The 18,897-nt window shown below is 50.0% G+C and overlaps 3 protein-coding genes across 3 annotated transcripts; 1 reads left to right on the top strand and 2 right to left on the bottom strand.

Annotated features, from left to right (window-relative positions):
• Positions 1-358: 358 nt before the first annotated feature.
• Positions 359-3,330, bottom strand: BKA67DRAFT_514091 (glycoside hydrolase family 3 protein; the record flags this gene model as incomplete). The annotated part of the gene is made up of 7 exons (XM_046097625.1): positions 359-407; positions 463-953; positions 1,003-2,305; positions 2,367-2,586; positions 2,645-2,903; positions 2,958-3,083; positions 3,136-3,330. The coding sequence occupies 7 exons, from the start codon at positions 3,328-3,330 to the stop codon at positions 359-361; spliced, it is 2,643 nt and encodes an 880-aa protein (XP_045961531.1).
• Positions 3,331-10,190: 6,860 nt separating this feature from the next.
• BKA67DRAFT_184984 (cation efflux protein) lies at positions 10,191-12,129 on the bottom strand. Its single transcript, XM_046095311.1, has 2 exons — positions 11,809-12,129; positions 10,191-11,748 (listed from the first exon to the last, which is right to left on the bottom strand). The coding sequence occupies exons 1-2, from the start codon at positions 12,016-12,018 to the stop codon at positions 10,303-10,305; spliced, it is 1,656 nt and encodes a 551-aa protein (XP_045961530.1). The 5' UTR covers positions 12,019-12,129; the 3' UTR covers positions 10,191-10,302.
• Positions 12,130-14,358: 2,229 nt separating this feature from the next.
• On the top strand, positions 14,359-18,255 carry BKA67DRAFT_655569 (uncharacterized protein; the record flags this gene model as incomplete). Its single annotated transcript, XM_046106780.1, has 2 exons — positions 14,359-17,606; positions 17,667-18,255. The coding sequence occupies 2 exons, from the start codon at positions 14,359-14,361 to the stop codon at positions 18,253-18,255; spliced, it is 3,837 nt and encodes a 1,278-aa protein (XP_045961529.1).
• Between the last annotated feature and the right edge of the window lie 642 nt (positions 18,256-18,897).

Here is an 18,897-nt window from a genome sequence, read left to right as displayed (position 1 = left end):
CAAGCAAGTAGTGACAGACGTGTATGTAGCTACGATTGAAAACCGTTCAAAACGGAGAACTTTCATGATTTGACATGATTTGTTGGGCTAGGAGCACTTGCATTAGGTTGCAATAACTGACAGGCCCAAAGTAGTAGAATAGTTTGATGGCTCTCAGACGCTTGCCTACGTCCAATGATATGCCCATTGCCTACTGAACATTCGTGCTGAGAAATGCCATGCTAGGTCTGCGTGTGATAGCAATCCCTGAAGCCTATGCGTCGAAATTCTTACCGGTATGAGAACCACAACGCACACTGGAGACCGGCTTGTCTGTTACTCGTTGTTGTAAACTAAACCCGGCGGAGGAGGCTCTTCCTCACTTGATCCAAGTGAAGGAGTCTTCAACCTCGAAGGAGACAGTTTGCCTTGCAGAAATTGATTAGATGCCGAAGTAGCATGGGATGTTCTGTATTCACTTACCTGACGTCCGTAGAGGACGCGCCAACAAGAATCTTGAAAGCACCTTCCTCTGCAATCCACGATCGCAGTGAATCATCGTAGTACCCAACGGCGTACTTTTCCAGTGCAATAGTAATATGCTTAGTCTCGCCGGGCTCGAGGAAAACCTTCTCAAACGCCACAAGCTCCTTCTCAGGTCGAGGGAGCTTGGACTTCTCATCTCGCACATACACTTGAACTGTCTCGGCGCCCGCGACAGAGCCAATGTTGGACACAGCCATTATCATATGAATCGGTGTATTGGGCCCGAGCGATTTTCTGCTCAAAGAAATTCGGCCGTAATCGAAGCTTGTGTAGGAGAGACCGTGTCCGAACGGAAATAGCGGTGCTATGCGTGAACGATCGTAGTGCTTGTAGCCGACGTAGAGACCTTCGCCGTACAGGACGCGAAGGTTCTCGCCTGGCCAGTTGTGGTATGCCGGTGTATCCTCGATGCGTCTGGGAAATGTACACTGAACCACTTTAGCTTGCGAATCCGGACCCTGAGCAAACGAAACTTACAGGTAGTTTTCCGCTGGGGTTCTCAAAGCCAAATAATACATCGGCTAGTGCATTGCCAGCCTCTTGACCTTGGTACCATGCTTGGAGAATTGTCGGCACCTTGTCAGCCCATGGCATCGTGACTGGGGACCCTGACTGATTGATAACGACGGTACGAGGGTTTGCATTGACCACTGCTTCGACCAAGCGGTCCTGGCTACCGTCTGATGGCAAGTCCATGGTTTTTCGGTCATACCCCTCCGACTCCCACTCAGCATCCAGACCAATGACAACCACGGCCACATCCGCTGCCTTTGCCGCCTCTACAGCCTCTTGCAAATAGTCGATAGCATCTGCCTGCTTAAAACCGATACGACACCCACCATATCTGTGCGTCATGTGGAAGGTCTTTTGCTTTGCGATAGGCCGCAATTCATTTGTCATCTCCACACGAAGCTCAATAGGTTTGCCAGCCTGCATATCAATATCCACCATGTAGTCGATCGATCCGTCAAACATGGCTTCACCTTCTTCAGTCCAGTCCCATAGGTCAAGGGCTGGCACTCCGTCGACAAATAGACGCCCTGGGCCAACGCTCATATAGCTGATCGTATGTTTGCCGGATTGGGTTGCCGTGAGGTAGGTTGTTGCAATTGCAGACCATTTCGGTCCCGTTTCCGCTAGCGGCGCAGAATCCCACAAGAACAGGTCCGTGTTTGTTCGGCGTTGTTTAACAACGACCTCACCCTCGAATGTATCCCCCCTGAACCATTCAAGGGTGACCCCAGGCTTACCAGATCTATCAGCACAGTAAGGCGACGCAACCGGTAGCCACTTGAAAATATGGCACCCCTGTGCGTAAGTGACCTGTCCTTGAGCGACAGCTCGAATGCTGTCTAAAGGTAGTGTGTTGTAGTATGGGTTGAGACTGGCACTGCCACCACCACCTGCTATCGCTCTATTGGCGTTGGGCCCGATGACTGCGATCTTGGTTGTTTCCGGGGCAATCGGCAAAATGGACCCTTCGTTCTTCAAGAGTGTCAAGCCTTCAGCACCAGCTTGGCGTATCAAGGCTCTTGTCTCAGCTCGGTCGTCCTCACGTTCTGCCCGTTCCTCAGTCATGTCGTCTCCCTTTGTTCGCTCCACCAATGTTAGGACATTTTCTGCTGCTTGGTCTATATCAGTCTGCGTCAAGACCCCGTCCTCTAGTGACTTGAGCACCTTGTCGAACCTCCATTTAGTGGAAAATGGGAATTCGATATCGCAACCCGCTTTCAGGGCCTCAACTGTCGAGTTTGTACCGCCCCAATCAGATATGACCGTGCTAAACAATACTTAGTTTTCGGGATCAAGGAACCACAAAGATCTTCCTGGGGAACACTTACCCATCGTATCCCCACTCCCCTCGGAGGATGTTTTTCAGAGTATGAATATTCTCGTCAGCATGGACGCCGTTGATCAGGTTGTATGACGACATTACTGCCCACGGATTGGCCTCACGAACCGCAATCTCAAATGGGCGAAGATACAATTCCCTCAACGGTCGTTCCATCATCACTGAATTGATAGTCATCCTGAAAGTTTCTTGCTCATTTGCAACAAAGTCTGCATTGTCTCGTTAGTTTGCATGAACGATCCACGATAGTGAAGCCTATCTACGCACGTTTGATGGCGGCAGAAATGCCCTTGGACTGGAGGCCTTGGATATATTGACTAGCAAGTTTACCAGTCAAGAGCGGATCCTCGGAGAAAGACTCGAAATTCCTTCCACCTAGTGGGTGCCTGTGCATGCAAACTGTGGGAGCAAGAAGCACATTCGCTGATCTTGCTCTGGTCTCATCAGCAAGGTGCTGCCCGACCTCGTACAAGAGTTCTTTATTCCATGTTGCAGCCAAAGAGATACCGCATGGAAACAGCGCAGCCTATCGAATCTAAGCAGTTGTGAGGTATAGGAGATGGTCATTGTGCTGACTTACTTTGGTTCCTCCAACAAATATCCCGCCTCGAGCACCGTTTGGTCCATCGCTGGTTTTGATTGCCGGGATTCTCTTTTCCGGGATGGCTTTCGTCCGCCAAAAGTCTGCGGCTGTCAAGAGGGACACCTAAAGTCGTTGAGCTGGTGTCGATCATAGAGTTGAAAGGGCCTCCTCCTACCTTCTCTTCTAAACTCAGAGAAGCCAACTTCTCCTGGGCTGAAAGCCGACTATCTTTTAGAGTAACTTTCCTGGGCAAAGGACTGTCTGCAGGCGAGTACTCGGTGCCAGGGGTGGTTGCGGTGTTAACACTGCCCAAGGGCGACGCATTAGGATCTATCCCATCGCCAAACCTCTTTGTCTCAGTGTTCTCCATGTTGGCTGATTGGACTCGTTCTACTGAACAGGATGCAAAAGACTAGTGTGAGGCGAATTTCCCCGACCGTTCCTGTTGGAAAATCCGCTGTGTGCGATAAGTCAGCTGTGCATAGGTCGAGTTTTCGTGATGAGCAGCCAGAACGAGTGTGATTCTGATAACAAAGCTAACGAGGGAATGAGTTGAACGAGGCTACCAAGTAAGTAGCCACGGCAGAAGAGAGTCAGGTACTATATAGACAAAATATGGCCAAATTCGTAAGCCGCATTACGAATAATACATCTGCCGGTATTGAGTCATGAAGTGACAGGACAGTAGTAAATAAATTGAGACATGTGGTGTGACTACCAAAGATTAGCAAAGATACGGATAAGACGGTGTACGTCTTCTAGCATCCACTCTACTAGGTCATCCAGTCCAGTTACACTGTAGTGCAAGCAACATCAACGGGAAGAAGACAGAAAATACTTCCTGTTCCGTCGTCGAGAAAACTATTGCTTGGCCAGCCCCCGACCGTAAAATACGACCAATTGCCATGTCTTTCCGATAGGGATGTAGAGAATGCCGCAAAGCCGGCGGAGCGTACGAGCGGAGATAGGCACGTATACAGAACCGGCCACCAGGACTGTCACTTGACTGATCCATGCATATGCCACTATATTACGGTATCGTTCCTCAAAATGGCCACATCGGTAGGAACGGACCGTTCGAGCGGTATCTGGAGGCGTCAGACCAAGGCAGGGGCAGGCGCGCCGCCACGCTTTCATTGCATAATATAGGAAGAACCGACAGTGCCATTCGATGAGAAGAGCGGGTGTGGGGTTCTTCCGAGGCTTGTCTTTGGCTGGTGAAGTATTTAGTTGCTGGACTCGGGACAGTTCACAGGCGAGCCGGGTGACAGATCCTGGTCACCCACGGGCTCGACGTGTGGAGTATCTGACGGTTCCTGGACATCAGAAACCGTTTTTGTTCTGCAAGCTGTAGTTCAACCCATCTTGCCCTTCACTAGGCTCAAAGCTGGGCATAGGTGGGCTGGTCTGGCTCGTGAAATCTGTCACGGAACATCCGTTACGAAAAAGACAGCATATTGCGTGTAAATGAATGATGGTGCCGAGACGCTCCAAAGTCAGCGGTCAGCTCTAGCCTTACTGAAGGTATGCTGCGAAAGAATGCCGGCCAGTCATTTCAAAGTACAGCCGGGTGCCTTTGAGCTACGCGATTGGTCCCAGAGCTTGAGAAATCAAGGTGAGCTGGGTGATAACAAAGGGTTTTAATGGCGCCTGCCACTCGGAAGAGAAGCCAATCGAACCCAAGTAGGCACACGGCTTTGCGGGCCGACAGAAAACTGGAGACAGCTGCGTGTGGATAATGGATGGCGACCGCATTCCAATGTCTCAGGAATTGTTACCGAGGCCAAATCGTGCAGCCGACACAATAACGACGTTATTTATTACCTTTCACTGTGATCAATGGACTTCGTTCGACGTGACCTCATGTGCAATGAATACGGTCACATCGCAATTTACGCAGCTGCATAACATCGCCAACTTACCTAAGCTAGCTTGCTTTTGTACTTTGTCATCCTGAACCCGTCGTGAAGATCCGTCGATAAGGTTTAATCTACATGAGAATACGACAGCAGAACGGACGAACCTGTGCAGATATACGCACGGCAATTTGTCTTTCCATGAACCAGATGTCTTCTAGAGACGTTCCATCCTGGGCATGGCACATGACACGTGCCGAACGAACATCTCTAAATTTCTTTTTTCGTGATCGTTATTTCGGAGCAATAGATAATCATCCGTTTCCAGAAAAGCCAATAACAGCCAATCGGCTTCAACCATCTGTTAAATTCTCCTATACCCGTGTCACCAAGCTGAACTAGCCTCCCTCATGGCCTTGTGACCCTGGTCATTGCGGTAGAACCTACTTGTCGGGACAAGCTTTGGTTACAGCGCAGGTACCCTCGAGATGCAAAGCAAGGCGCCGCATCTGGGATAACATTACGGAATTATTCGGCATTTTCCCTACGCTATTCTTACTTCGACGCATCTCGGGCTACAATCTCCCATGACATCAAGCCGCCGCAATTGGACGACGAAGTATGTATCTACCTTTAAACACTGGTTCATTGGTTGACCTGCAATGTTTGCTGACAACGACGGTTGGACTACCTCGGACATACGAAATGCCCACTAACAATTGTGGTCACTGCTTTGAGTAATAATAAAGCCAGACGCAAAACATATTACAGTGCTTATTACAGGATCTCTTAATGCCGTGTCAGATTCTAGCATGAACTATACAATACTCGTTTCACAACAGTATAAGTACGTGGAACCACCTGAGATCAATGACAACTTTGCTTCCGGGGACAAAGTACATCGCCTCGATCCCTCTATTCATCAACCTGTTGACCACCAGACCATACCGGACTGAGAAGGCCAGTGTCACACTTCTGAATCGATGTGGGCCGATCCAGAATAAGCTTATTCTCTGAAATTATTCATTTAAACATCACGTATCACTCGTCCACATGTCTGATTTAATGTTACCCAACTTCTTCCTATCCTGTTACTATTCGATGTTATGCCAAAGAGGACTGGCCCGGAAGACTTTTCCGCGACTTCGTAGTTTACAAGCATACCCTTGCCTGTCTCGTTTCGTTGGCCGGACTGCACAACTGGTCGTCGTTCGGCCGAGGTACATCAGTTAATGACACATGACGTGTTATAATATTTTACGCCTTGCAGGAACAATATGGCTAAGGTCAATTGCCGTACTATAAACACAACTCTGACCAATACGCAAACGCTTACATTACCACCGCTGCAGATAAGAAGATGGCGTATCGGCATTGGCTCATGCAAGTTTTCGCCCTATGATTCATGAGCTTTGGTTCATGACTCCCCGCGCTTACGAATATACCGACAATAACATTGGTTTGATAAAGGCCCTTCCATGGTAGTTTCATGGAGGATGCTGTTTCATTCAACTAAGTAAGTACTTGTACGGTAACCATCTCCACTATTACATTTCTTGTCCCAATATCAGGGATATGGACCTGGAAAGACTGCTTGTCTGCAAATGTGTTTGAAGCGGCGGTGTGAGACCGTCGTAAGATACGAGACACTGCATACAATACCTGTCCAGCAAGGACCCCTGTCCTCAGATTTGCGACCATCAAGATTAACTTGGGCAGTAAGGCACGTCTGGCCGACGGCTATCTGAGCCATCTACTTGCCCGCGTCCACAGATAGCTTAATATGATGCATATTCCATGACAGCGCATTCATATCAGACAAACGGGGCAGAATATAGATTACTAGATATTTGCTTGCTTACGCCACTGCATAATGAAAGTCACAAGCCCGTGTAGTTTAGAGCCTAGACATGCGCCATCTACTTCCCACGGCACGTCATGCGCGTCTAGGCGGCTTGCAACTCTGCACGGACGGATAGAGGCTAAAGACAGCTGTTCTATAGCCGCAATCTAATCCTTTCACGGGATTACTTCTTTAATCAAGCAAGATCACCTGATTGGTTCGTATCTCACCTGTTCCAAGCCGTTAACATCCACTAATACTCTCTTCTCCCCCACTGTAGATCTTGCAGCTTGGCATTTCAAGCTTGTGAGAATCGATCATTCCTGAGGATCTCGGTAGCACTGCCACTAGCAGCCCGGCTGCATATTGCTGTCGGAAGTGAAACTACTGCCGAGCTTAAATTACCTAGTCTAATAACAGTCTTACAGCGATCAGCATGGATATTTGACCATATTGAAAGTCAGTCAAGTATGATCCCTGTAATTCTATTGCATCAAATGGCCGAGGAGGCACGACATACGGAGTTGGATCGACTGAACAGCTCTCAGATTGGTGGGCTGTACGAAAGATGTGAGTTACCACGTATTACATGCCGCCAGTTCTAGCTACTTTGAAACCACACTTGAGTAACAAAATCCCTTACAAGATCACATGATCTACTGATCACGACGTACGCCCCGATGATAGTACACATCCGGGGTCCGATCCGTCGGTCGGCCGGCGCGGTGGAGCAGCAGGGCCGGCGGTGCCGTTAACTCAGGAGCGGAGACACGTGCCATCGCTCCTGCGGTCATGGCGCCGTCCATATAACTGACTTCCCTCCCCAGCCATCCGCTTACCCTACGGTCGTGCGTGATCGGGATTGAAAATTGTAATCACAGATGTTGCTTTGACAATTCACCGCAGCCGATTCTGAATTGTCGGGCACGTCATTGGACGGCTAGACTCATTATGAACCCTGTCTTGGGTCAACCGATCCGCAAAAATAGGTCTACGCTGTTGCAGCACGTTACCCCGTCTTACTCCAACGGATTTTATTCTAAGAACGAAGGATACGACGGGATCACTAGTAGGAGCAAAGCAACAAACGTATCCCCCCTGTTTCGATGTTCATAAGGCCGGATGAACACGCGATTGCTACTTTTGTTACTATTCTTCGCAAGGTAGTGAATTGTGCAACCTGTGTCCTAAGCATTCCTAAGAACCACTTCGATCCGGGAAAGTAACTCCTTTGATGGCGTGTTGTCCGTTGTTCAAGATATATCGTTTTAAATAACGAAACGGGAAGTGATAGCTTTACGGTAAACAGTAATGCTAAGAATTTTCAATATCCCCATGATATTCTGCCGTAGAGATGAAACTATGCTCGATAGCTTCATGTAGGTCATTGGGAAGAGGCTTCCAGAGCAGTTTGACAATTTTATAAGTGTAAGGCGGTGGACTCCCTTCTAGAAGTAAATCGTAATTGTCACCACTCCAATCCTCTGTTACGTTGAAATACGGCACCGGAATATAGAAAAGACCATATGGCAGTAGATATGGCCCACTCCGAAATCAAGACTTCTCATCATGGTCAACTGGATGCTTGAACGCTCCTGGAATTCAGACGAAGACCACACCACGGTGCACTCATTGTGGTCCCCCCCCCCTCCCCCCAAATCTCACGCGTTGTGCCCAACTAAGCATCGTGACATTCGACAGGCGAAAGCGCTTCTCCGGACCAAAAACAAGACCGACGAAGTACAAAGAGGATCTCAACGAGGTAAAGCAAAGCCCAGAGCATGGAGAAAGATTTGCCTCAGAGATAGATAACGATTGGGAAAGGCCAATTCTCTCTTCCCATCCTTTCAGGCTCATCACTCTAATTTCCAAAGAGTATCGCCAATGGGTGGGCAACGTAAGTACGGTCGAAGGGGGGTTTCAACAAATCCGGCGCCAGCCTCACATTTCAGAAAGGTAGCTGCAGACACGGTAATTCAGCACCACGGCAGCCCTCGTTCACACCCCATTAGCATTATTTGGATACTTACATTCATTTTAAATTTGGATGGGATCGTGGAAGCATAAAGTGAACAAACCACAATAGACACAGCACAGCATTTTGGCCATCTTTGCGCCAATCTGAACTATTGCCTTCATCCTCGTATTTGATCATACACTGCGGTAATGCAGCCTTATTCCTCAATCAACAACGAATATGTCTTCCCGCATGGCTATTCTTTGGAAGGCCTGGAAACTCTGATCTTTACAGAAAGAATGCATTATCCTCCACGAATACCCACACAAGCGTGTGGTAAGCCAATGACCAAGAAACGCGTTCACGCTGTCGATACCATCTTTGTCAGTGTTTCGTTCATTTGATTAGGACTCGAAATAGCAATGATAGAGGATGAACGACTATCGTGGGAGCTGGGAAAGTCAACGAACCAATTGATTGTGCTAGGCTTTTCTGCTCAGTATCATAAACCTCTGCCTTGGAAGAGTCGCACCTACCTACAGGCGTTCAGCCATACGGCTACAATATACTGCTACTCAACAATGAGAGTTCAGCATTTATAGATATGCCGCAACCTGAATATGTCACCACCGTTCAAGAAATGCTCGCTCTTGGGGATTTTGGGAATGTAACAGCTCCAGTCATCGGCACTGTTGCCACTTGGACCATACTGACACTCCACAAGTCGATTGGGATTTTCGCGGTACTTTGTTTGCAGCCTGTTCTGACGCTACTGACGACGGGCTTGGTAGCTGTGTTCTAATCAGCGCCTTTGGGCGAGGGGTTTGGACTAATATCAAGACCATCTATTTTGTATGGGCCAATGTTATCAGGGAGCTTTACAGTATCACTCAGCTTTGGTGTTACAAGGAAGCCGTTCACCAACTCATGTTGACTGAACGATCCGACGACTAAGTCAATACGCAAGGCTACAACCAAACAAAGCTGGGCTTTGTTGGCGCTGTTATAGAAAGTCTGACATTCCTGGGAGTCGCGCAGGATGCATATACTAGCGGAAGGAGCTGATGAGAAGCTTATTGAGGTTTGGTCAAGATCTGCCCCGTTTGCTTGGATCTGCACGTGTTTGGTCGTGCTTGGGAGACGAGGGATAATCGAATACGCAGCTTTTAGCGTCAATACAGAGATTTTGCATCGCGAAGCTGAAGATGATGCTGATGTGATGGGACTATGAGTTCGCAAAAGGGTTGAGAAGTAGGGTTATAGATGTTGGTATTGACGGGATAATATGCTTCTTGCTACGATTTGAGTGCGTCAACTATTCTGCTCGGGAGATTTAACCGTACTGAATGAGTATGTGAACATACTTGCATTATGGTATCTGTTCTCTTGAGGATGCTCAGATTTCGAAAAAGTTCTACATCTTGGTAGTTTGGACACTGAAAGAGTGATAATAGTACCATCATTTTCGAGGTGGCAATGTATTAATAATAGTTGCTCCTGAATAAATAAGTGTACAAGTAGTCAACGCTGGCTTTTGTACACCTGACGGCTCTGAAATGCTGCCGTTCTACTCAAATGTCTTCTACTAAAAACAAAAGGAAATATCCTACCCGATGCACTACAACCGGCGCCCACAGAACGCCGAAGCGAATATTCGCCATTAATATGAGTAGCCAGAACGAAGGTTTAATGATGGCTGTGATCCGAATGAGTTGATCTCACCGAACCCGCACCGTTTTGTGACGGTGGTACGGAGCAGCAGCCTTCGGCGACGCAGTCGTCGGTACAACCGAGAAGGCACTGTTCGTTTTCCGCATTGATGCACTGCGTCGCAGAACTACCGTCGACAGAAGCAGGCTCGCCGTTGTGGCTGCAAGCCTCATCCAAGCAAAACTCCGGTTGAATTGTTGCGCTGTGTATGCCATACGCATGTAGACATTTCCGAGCTTGCTTCATGAAGGTCATATACTTGGCACCACCCTCCTGAGCTGCTCCGAAAGCGACCTGAACATGCATGGATGCAACAATCCTAGTGTCGGACAGCCTCCACACGTGAATGTGGTGGCAGCTAATAACTCCATCCAGCGTTTGAATATCCTCCTTGATTTCCTGAATGTCGATCTCATCTGGCGTGGCCTGAAGGAGGACCTTGGCGCTAGCCATTGTGAGTGGCAAGGCAGTATGGAGAATGATAGCCGTAATTAGAAGGGAGACAGCAGGATCGGCGTAAGATTTCCATGACCAATTAGATAGCCAAATGATCAAGGCCGTGACAATGACGCCGACGTTACCGAGCGCGTCGCCAAGTACATGCAGAATCATGGCATTCATGCCCATGTCTGCGTGATTGTGCCCATGTCCACCACCGCTCTCGGAAGGCTTCTTTGGCTTGCTGTGGTTATGCTCCTTGTGGACACCAGAATCACGTCTGCCTCTGCCCGACGGCGCATTATGCTCGTGTGGGTGCGAATGACCCTTGCCATTGCCGTTATGAATGAGAGGGGTGTTTTCATCAGCAGTGGCCTCGCCTTCAGTTGAGCTGTCGTCTGTATCCCCACTTGAGCGACCGTGGTCGATGATGTTCTGCCGGAAACTAGCCGGGTGGAAGCTGTGATCATCAATGCTCTGCAGGCGTCCGTGCTTGAGGCTACCTGTGCGTCGTCTCTGACTGCGACTTCTCGACGCTGACGAGTGACTCGGGCTACGGCGCTCTTCGGTATTGTCGAAATGGATGCGTCGAACAGTTTCCGGCGAACTACCGGCGGCATTTGCCCTTGCTATGGCGACCTCGGGAAAGATGTCGGTGGCTGGACCGTCGTCGTCGTCGTCGAAAGCGTCGCCTGCTCTGCCTTCTTCAGCGGTTGCGGCGTCATTGTGCCCGTGATCATGGTCATGCTCGTCTCCATCATGAGAGTGTCCTCCATGTCCGTGGTCGTGACCGCCGTGGCCCAGAACGATGAAACCAACGAGATTCGAAACAAGGCCGCAGCATCCTACAATAAGGATGATTTGTGGGTTGGTGATCTCGGGTGGATCGATGAATCGCGTTATAGATTCGAGGATGATTGAGATGCAAAGAGCGATAAGAAATACAGCATTGAAGAAACCTCCAAGGATTTCGGCCCGAACCCACTACATGGAATTGTTAGCGAGCGATCTAGCAAGACTCTTCAAAGCGCAAGTTGAACGTACACCGTAGGAGAACTTGTTAGTACTCTGCCTCTTGGAGATTCTAACTGCCCAGAGACCAACAGCCAAGGAAATGATGTCGTTCAACATGTGGAATGCATCAGCTGTCAAAGCCAATGAATGAACCGCGATACCAGCTATCAGTTCGACGAGGAAGAAGACGGTATCGATACCCAGCATGATGCTGATCCGAGTGGATTTTGATAACCCCATGGTGTCGACGGTGCGAAGGGGTGTTGGACAATGCTGGTATGGCTTGAGGCGAAGTTTCCGTGGATGAAGTGGTAGATTGTTACTCTCCGACCTCGAGACCCAGCTGGTTCCCACCAAAAGCAAACGTGAAAGGAGAGAGATGGAAATAATTAAATTATGGCTGTGGTGCGACAGGAGTTGCGGAAGAGAAAAATGAACTGTGAGTGAGTAGTTATGAGAGTCAATGAACTGGAAGCTCTCGATGGCGCGGGTAATCACTAGCAGTGGCAACCTTCCAGGCGAGCTCGGATGTAGACGTGCCTACAGTCAGATAGGTAACTTAGGTGTCTTTGGCTGTAGCAGTTGCTTGCTTGCTGCCACATTCCAACACACGAGCAAGAAATATGCAGAGTCTACGCTGGCTCCTGAGGGTCTGTTTCAACCATCATTCAAAGATGCCGCACCGTTTGTGTTCAGAAAGCTTGCCAGGGCTTGAAGGATGTCGCCCCTCTGTGGTTCCGCTTGATACGATCGGCCTCGGGGGGGCCTGAGGACCTCTGCAGATTCAAATGTGCTTTTTCGGAGTTGAAATTGTATCATGCCTCAGTTACGTCAGGTCACGGCCCATGATTGGCTGATAAGCGTAGAACAGTGGGACAGAGCTTCCACTTCCACGTGCAGCGTCCCGAGAAATCCAATGCTGAGCTGATATCGGAACTGGTGATCGATCTGCACTTTCATTGGTACTGGACGACGAGATTGAACCACTAACCTACGGTACTCCGTAGATGTCTTGCACGTGGGAATTTCATATAATTATGATATCCAGCAATCGCCAAGAAAAAGAAAAACACGTTCCAGAAACATCTGGTATCAGCTTTTGGAACTCAGGACGGCTACAGCGAAATCGCCAATCCCCTGATAATGTTGGAATTCAGTCACAACATAATGTAGCTTAACCTACCTAACTAACTTAGTAAATGCTGTGTTGCTCCGCACGGATACACGGGTGCTGCAGCATACGTTTGATCACTTGTGAAGGCAATAGGAGGCAGAAATTTCTGGTGGCCCGTCAAGGTGCTCAACAAGGATCGAGACGAGACTCCATTTGGACATGGAATATGCGGCCGCACGACCTACAATTCAAACCTTTTGTTACTGCACATGATTTGACTTCGCTCGAGTACGTCCAGACCAGGCGATTCTGTCCTGGGTACTATTCGATGTGATAGTGATACAGACCGGTACAACCAAGGGTCGCGCACGAACGAGCAGCTCAATTTTCCTTTGGCCGTAGCACGAAGTTGTACTCGGAATGAGGCTAGAGACTACTAGAGTGGGTTTATGCATCGTGTGCTTGAAGATAGTAATTCGTACTATGTAGAGCGCCCATGGTCTGAGGCATGAAGTGGATTGTGCAATGCTTCCCACGCCTCGTATGTACACATATGTCATGGGTCTCAGTACCTTCACTTGAACATGACATTTAGGGTGTTGAATATTTTCCAAGAAAAAAAAGAACGGAAAAAAAAACTTACCGTCCATACTTCAGTCCTGAAGGGTATGCTATACACTTGGACTAGACTTACTTCTCCCTATGGTAATATATGTTCGATAGTGACCTTGATTGAGCCATATTACGTATGAATATGCCCACATTGGCCAAGGGGGTGTTGTTAAAAAGGCGTCGGGTCTACAGGCCCGGGGTACACATGGGTAATGAAAGAATGGCACAGATGAGTCTCCGTCGCCAAACGTATATATGTGTGGATATAATATTTTACAGTGAAATAAAGCGAACTAGTATAGCGAGCTCTACTACCAATGGAATATTTTATTAATTTTGAGCTTGGGTCCTGCTGCGTGCCAATTGAGATGATGATGTTTGATTTTGAAGGGCACCCGTGCATGATAGCTAGAATGACCTTGAGGGGTGAATAATGGCTAGTCTCTGGACTACACAGACGTTCAAAGTGCAATGAATCAGACGCATCTTTTGCACAAGGGGCTGCCCCATGATGGTTTTTGACATTTACTGGACTGTCGGCGACAAAGATACAGTAGAAGAAGAGAAGAAAGGGTGCAGACAGTCGAGTCAACCGGAGTGGGTGTTGCTGTGTCAACGTGGCCCCGCTGCAGCCGAGCTGGGACCAGGACGCGTGTGTGGAGTAAACAAGGCTCAATTTATTTTCGGTGCATCTCCCCTCGCCAAAGCCAAACCACGACCCTGGCAAGTTGGCAATTTTGCATCCAGACTTTACGGCAAGGTAAGGTGAGGCATCATTGTCGGCAAAGCATATCTTTGAGGTCGACGGCGACAACAACAATAACAACAGCAACAACAAAACGACAACCACACCAATGGAGGTCTCAAGCCCACCAAAGCGCATGACCCGCGCCCGGGCAGCCGCTAAAGCAACCACCACCCCCTCGACCGCCGCCTCAGGAGCAAGGGCGACAAAGTCGACGGCTGCTGCCTCGGCAAAGCCAAAGCCAAAGCCAAACCCAACATCGGCAGCAGCAGCAGCCAAGCCCACCGTGACGCGCACAGCCGCATCCATGAAGAGGAAAACCAGAGCCGACGAAGATGAACAACATGAGGAATCCCACCAGGTCGCCCCCGAGGCATCCACTACAGACACCATGAACAAGCCAGCCCGTACACGCGGTAGGCCCAGAAAGGTCGTCGGGACAGAGACGGAGCCTCAGCCCAAGCCTGACGCCAAGTCCGAACCAGAAGAGCCAGCGCCTGCTGTATCAACGGAAGAAGTAGCACCAGCACCCGCCGCTCGCGCCACCCGTGGACGCGCAAAGAAGGCCACTCAAGACCCTCCCAAGCCCGAGACTGAGCCCGTAAAGGCCACACGCACACGCACAAAGAAGAGCACAGCAGATCAAGACACGACCGCAGCTGAGCCCGAACCCCCCAAGAAGACCACTCGCGGTCGTGCTACATCGGGTACAGCATCTAGCAACGCCAAGTCCGCTGGCTCTATCTGCACCGAAGCCACCACCAACCCTACTCCTGGCCTGAGGTCCAACATTGTCAGACCGGCATCGAGACTCGGCGGCCCCACTAAGAAGTCAGTCACTTTCCAAGAGCCAGAGAAGGAGAATATGCTTCCCCCTCCTCACACCAAGGCCAAGTCAAAGACGGACACTGAACCTGTTAGTGGCATGAAGGCCAAGCCCGTACGTAAGACTGCTACCGCCACCCGAGCTACACGAGCCACCGCCAAAACCACTACATCCGCTGCAGACAAGAAGGAGAAACCTACACCTCTAAGTCCTAAGAAGGATGGTCACAACCGTCCACTCTCCAGAGCGAGCAACTCCGACGATGAGCTTGCCGCATATGACAAACCCCCACCTAAGCCTCTCATGAAGGGCCCAGTGAAGCCGCACAGCAACAGGAAATTCGACTTCGCTGCACCTCTGTCCGCCAGCGGCGCCGATACTCACGATCACGCCATGGATGACGATGATGAGTTAGCTGGCACATCTGTCATCACTAGTCCCGCCAAGAGACTTCCCTCGACACCTTTCAAGGATGCCTTGAAGTCCCCGGCGAAGCGAGCAGAGGGTGCCCCGACCTTGCTTTTCTCGTCCAACAAGGATGACGCAGAGCTCCACCCATCACCACTCAAGACGTCTGTCTTGCAGTCACCTGCCAAGCGACCCCAGGCCCCAATTCTGGCTTTCCAGGCACAACCTGCAGAGCCGACGAACCAATCTCGATCACCAATGAAGATGTCACTATTTCAATCCCCGGCAAAGAGGCCAACGTCACCGATAAAGTTCTCGGCACCACCATCCAAGCTCGCGGAGGAGTTCGTGCCATCGTCACCCATCGCGAACCCTGTGCTCGGCGCTGAGGAGCAGGATGAGCCACTTTTGGAGGACGATGCGGATGACGAGGCCCAATACGAGGAAGAGCCCGACAGCATTGTCAAACCTACCAACCTGGCTGACGAGAAGGAGTACAGCGAAGATATCGACATGTCCCAGGATCATGAGGAAGATGTCCTCGAGTCTCCCGACCAACTTGAGTTTCCCGGGCGTCTGTCTGCCGTTTTGCCTCGATACGCTGATCCAGCCTTGAAAGACAGAATGTCGCCCTTGAAAGCACTATCTGCTACCCAGCTCGAGCCACTCGCAATTGAGGATGAAGTCGTTGTTGCGAGGGACCCCGAGTCGGCCGAGGTTGTACAGGAGGACGTCATGGACATTGATGAAGCCGTAGTTGAGGAAATTGATCGACCGGATAGCCCGCCTGCAGACACCCCTCCTCGTCCTGCAATTCGACCTTCTAACTCCATGTTTGGCTTGCGCGAGAAGGACCTCCTGCCAGTTGATAGTGGCGACTCGGACGACGAGATTGTCCAAAGCGTACAGGCCGGGTCCAAATTCCAGGATGATGACGACACCTTGACCTTCACTGCTGCTCCGGCCACACCGACGCCCGGAGCTTCGAGAACTCCTCGAAGCGGTCTGCCTACCAGTGCTATCAAGAATGCTGGCCGCGCTATTAGATCAGTATCTCGTGGCTCTAAGCTTGGCTTTACACCTTTAGCCAAGCAACTCAGCGACTGGAGATCGGGAAGCCCTCTCAAGAATAGTCACGTACCAGCTTCTGGAGCCAACGAGGAAGAGTACTCGCTAATTGAGGGTTCACCTGTGGGCGCTGGACAAACTCCCGTAAAGGGAACTTTCTTTGATGACGAAATGCGAATTCGCGCAGAGATGGATGCTGGTGCCGGCAGTGATGCTGAGGCTGAGATGATGGCTGCAATCGAAGCAGATCTTGCGGCCCACTTCGATGATCCTGAGTTTGATGACATTCCGGTCACGAACGAAGACGTGGAGTTGGCAGCAGAAGCAAATGAGATGTCACTCCTCGAGCCCGATCAGGTCGAAGATGCCCTTGAGACACAGAATCATGACGATTCGATCTCTGACGCCAGCCAAGAGTATGGGGACGAGAACGCCGTTCCCATCGATCCGGCTCTCCTTGGCCTACCAGTCACACCTGTTCGCCCCTCATCTACCAGAACCTTCAACACAACTACCAAGGTCCCTTTGAAGCCTGCCGACGATTCTACACCGAGGAGCATGAAGCGACGCAGTGCAAGTGCTTCTCGCCTTCCAGCAAAGCGCCCTGCCGGCCCCACTAGGAATGCGACCGTCATTTCGTACTCTCCTATCAAGGAGTCTTCTGACGAAGTCGCAGTGGAGGACGATGAGCAGTATGATCAATTGCCTGTCACACCATCCAAGTCTGATATATGGTCATCCATGGGAACTCCTGCCCGCACTCCTAGGCGTGATCTCAACCCGGGATTGCTTCGAGGCGCCGTCGTTTTTGTCGACGTTCATACCAGTGAGGGCGCAGATGCCAGCACCGTCTTTGTCGAGTTGCTCGCCCAGATGGGTGCTCGTTGCGTCAAGAGCTGGCCCTGGAACCCGAGCAGCACCGACAATGAGGATCTTTCCTCGTCCAAGATCGGAATTACACACGTCGTGTACAAGGACGGTGGCAAGCGGACCATGGAAAAGGTCCGAGAGAGTGGAGGCGTCGTGCAGTGTGTTGGAGTGTCGTGGGTCTTGGAGTAAGTTCGAGTTCAGAGTACCAACTTGGATTTGATGAGAAGGAACTAATAAGCCTTTAGTTGTGAGCGTGAGAATGAGTGGCTTGAAGAGTCAGCTTATTATATCGATACTTCACTTGTGCCCCGTGGCGGAGCCCGCCGGCGCAAGAGTATGGAGCCCAAGGCTCTCGCCAACCACAACGGCACTTTGGTCACGCCCATGAAACAGTCAATCGGTGCTGGGCGCGATTGCCAGACTGTTCCTAACAACCACATGGGCCGAAGGGACAGCACCGCATGGATGCGTTCTCCATCCAACCGCGATGATGATGAGGACATCGAAGGCGCCGACGATGATGAGTGGGACGGAAGCATGCTTACGCCAGTCCCGAAGACGCCTGCACCGGAAGCGCTTCATCGCTACGTCACCGAGATGGAGGTGACGCCCGAGACACCCACTGCAGAGTGGTCGGTAGAGTACTCTCCTGAAAAGGAGCAAATGCTCACACGTACGGCACCACCCAAGCAAAACACATTCGCCGAGCTTGGCCAAGGATTGTTAAGCCAGCACAAGGATCAGAGCGTTATGATGCGACTTATGGCAGCTCGTCGCAAGAGCATGCAATTTGCCCCGAAGATTGCAAGCCCGTTGAGCAAGGCATGGAATTAAAATGGCGGTATCGGACGTCATTGAAGTAGTACTATCATTGGAAGGAGTTGGGGCATTTGTGAGAAGGCGTCTTGTGTATTGAAGATTATATGCAGCAAAGGCTGGATTGCGAAAAGGCAACACTCACTTGGACCAGGCCACCTAGTTGGTATAGACGTGGATGTGGATTTTTTTCGTCACTCGCTACACAAGGCCATCGTGAGATGACAGGCGTTATGGTGTCAATTGACTGCACGTATATTGTCCTCTTAATGGGCTCCGTTGCATGGAATATTGTAGAATGAGCTTGCGCGCGTCTGCCATATATGACCAGTAATACCCCTTCCTTTGAAAGATTCACAATGCTAGACTTGAAGTGCAGCAAGAAATAGCACGGAACATGAAATTTTATTTTTCCTTCTTTCTTTCTTGTATAAACGTCGTGTTCTCGATCAAGTAGTGGGCACAGGAGTTGGCGCAACCTCATATTATAGACTTTTGACTAACTACCCACCATTAGCCTGAGATATAAAAATACCAGGCTGCTACAATTCAGTAAGTGGTCTAGAAATGTCGAAACAGGCTTCATTCAATAGACTAGACGAGCATAAAACAGGATCATGTAAGCAGTCTCGTTCATAACGGTGATAGTGAGATCGAGGC

The sequence above is a fragment of the Truncatella angustata genome, assembly GCF_020726525.1.
Source record: "Truncatella angustata strain MPI-SDFR-AT-0073 chromosome Unknown BKA67scaffold_2, whole genome shotgun sequence".
Taxonomy (NCBI): domain Eukaryota; kingdom Fungi; phylum Ascomycota; class Sordariomycetes; order Amphisphaeriales; family Sporocadaceae; genus Truncatella; species Truncatella angustata.
The sequence above is the reverse complement of the archived record's forward strand: the minus strand, read 5'-3'. Positions and strand labels throughout refer to the sequence as shown.

Bases quoted from the DNA above. Each gene is read 5' to 3' on its own strand.
- BKA67DRAFT_184984 (XM_046095311.1), bottom strand. From the start codon at position 12,018: ATGGGGTTATCAAAATCCACTCGGATCAGCATCATGCTGGGTATCGAT. The intron at 11,749-11,808 runs GTACGTTCAACT...AATTCCATGTAG, and splicing joins CTAACAAGTTCTCCTACGGT to TGGGTTCGGGCCGAAATCCT.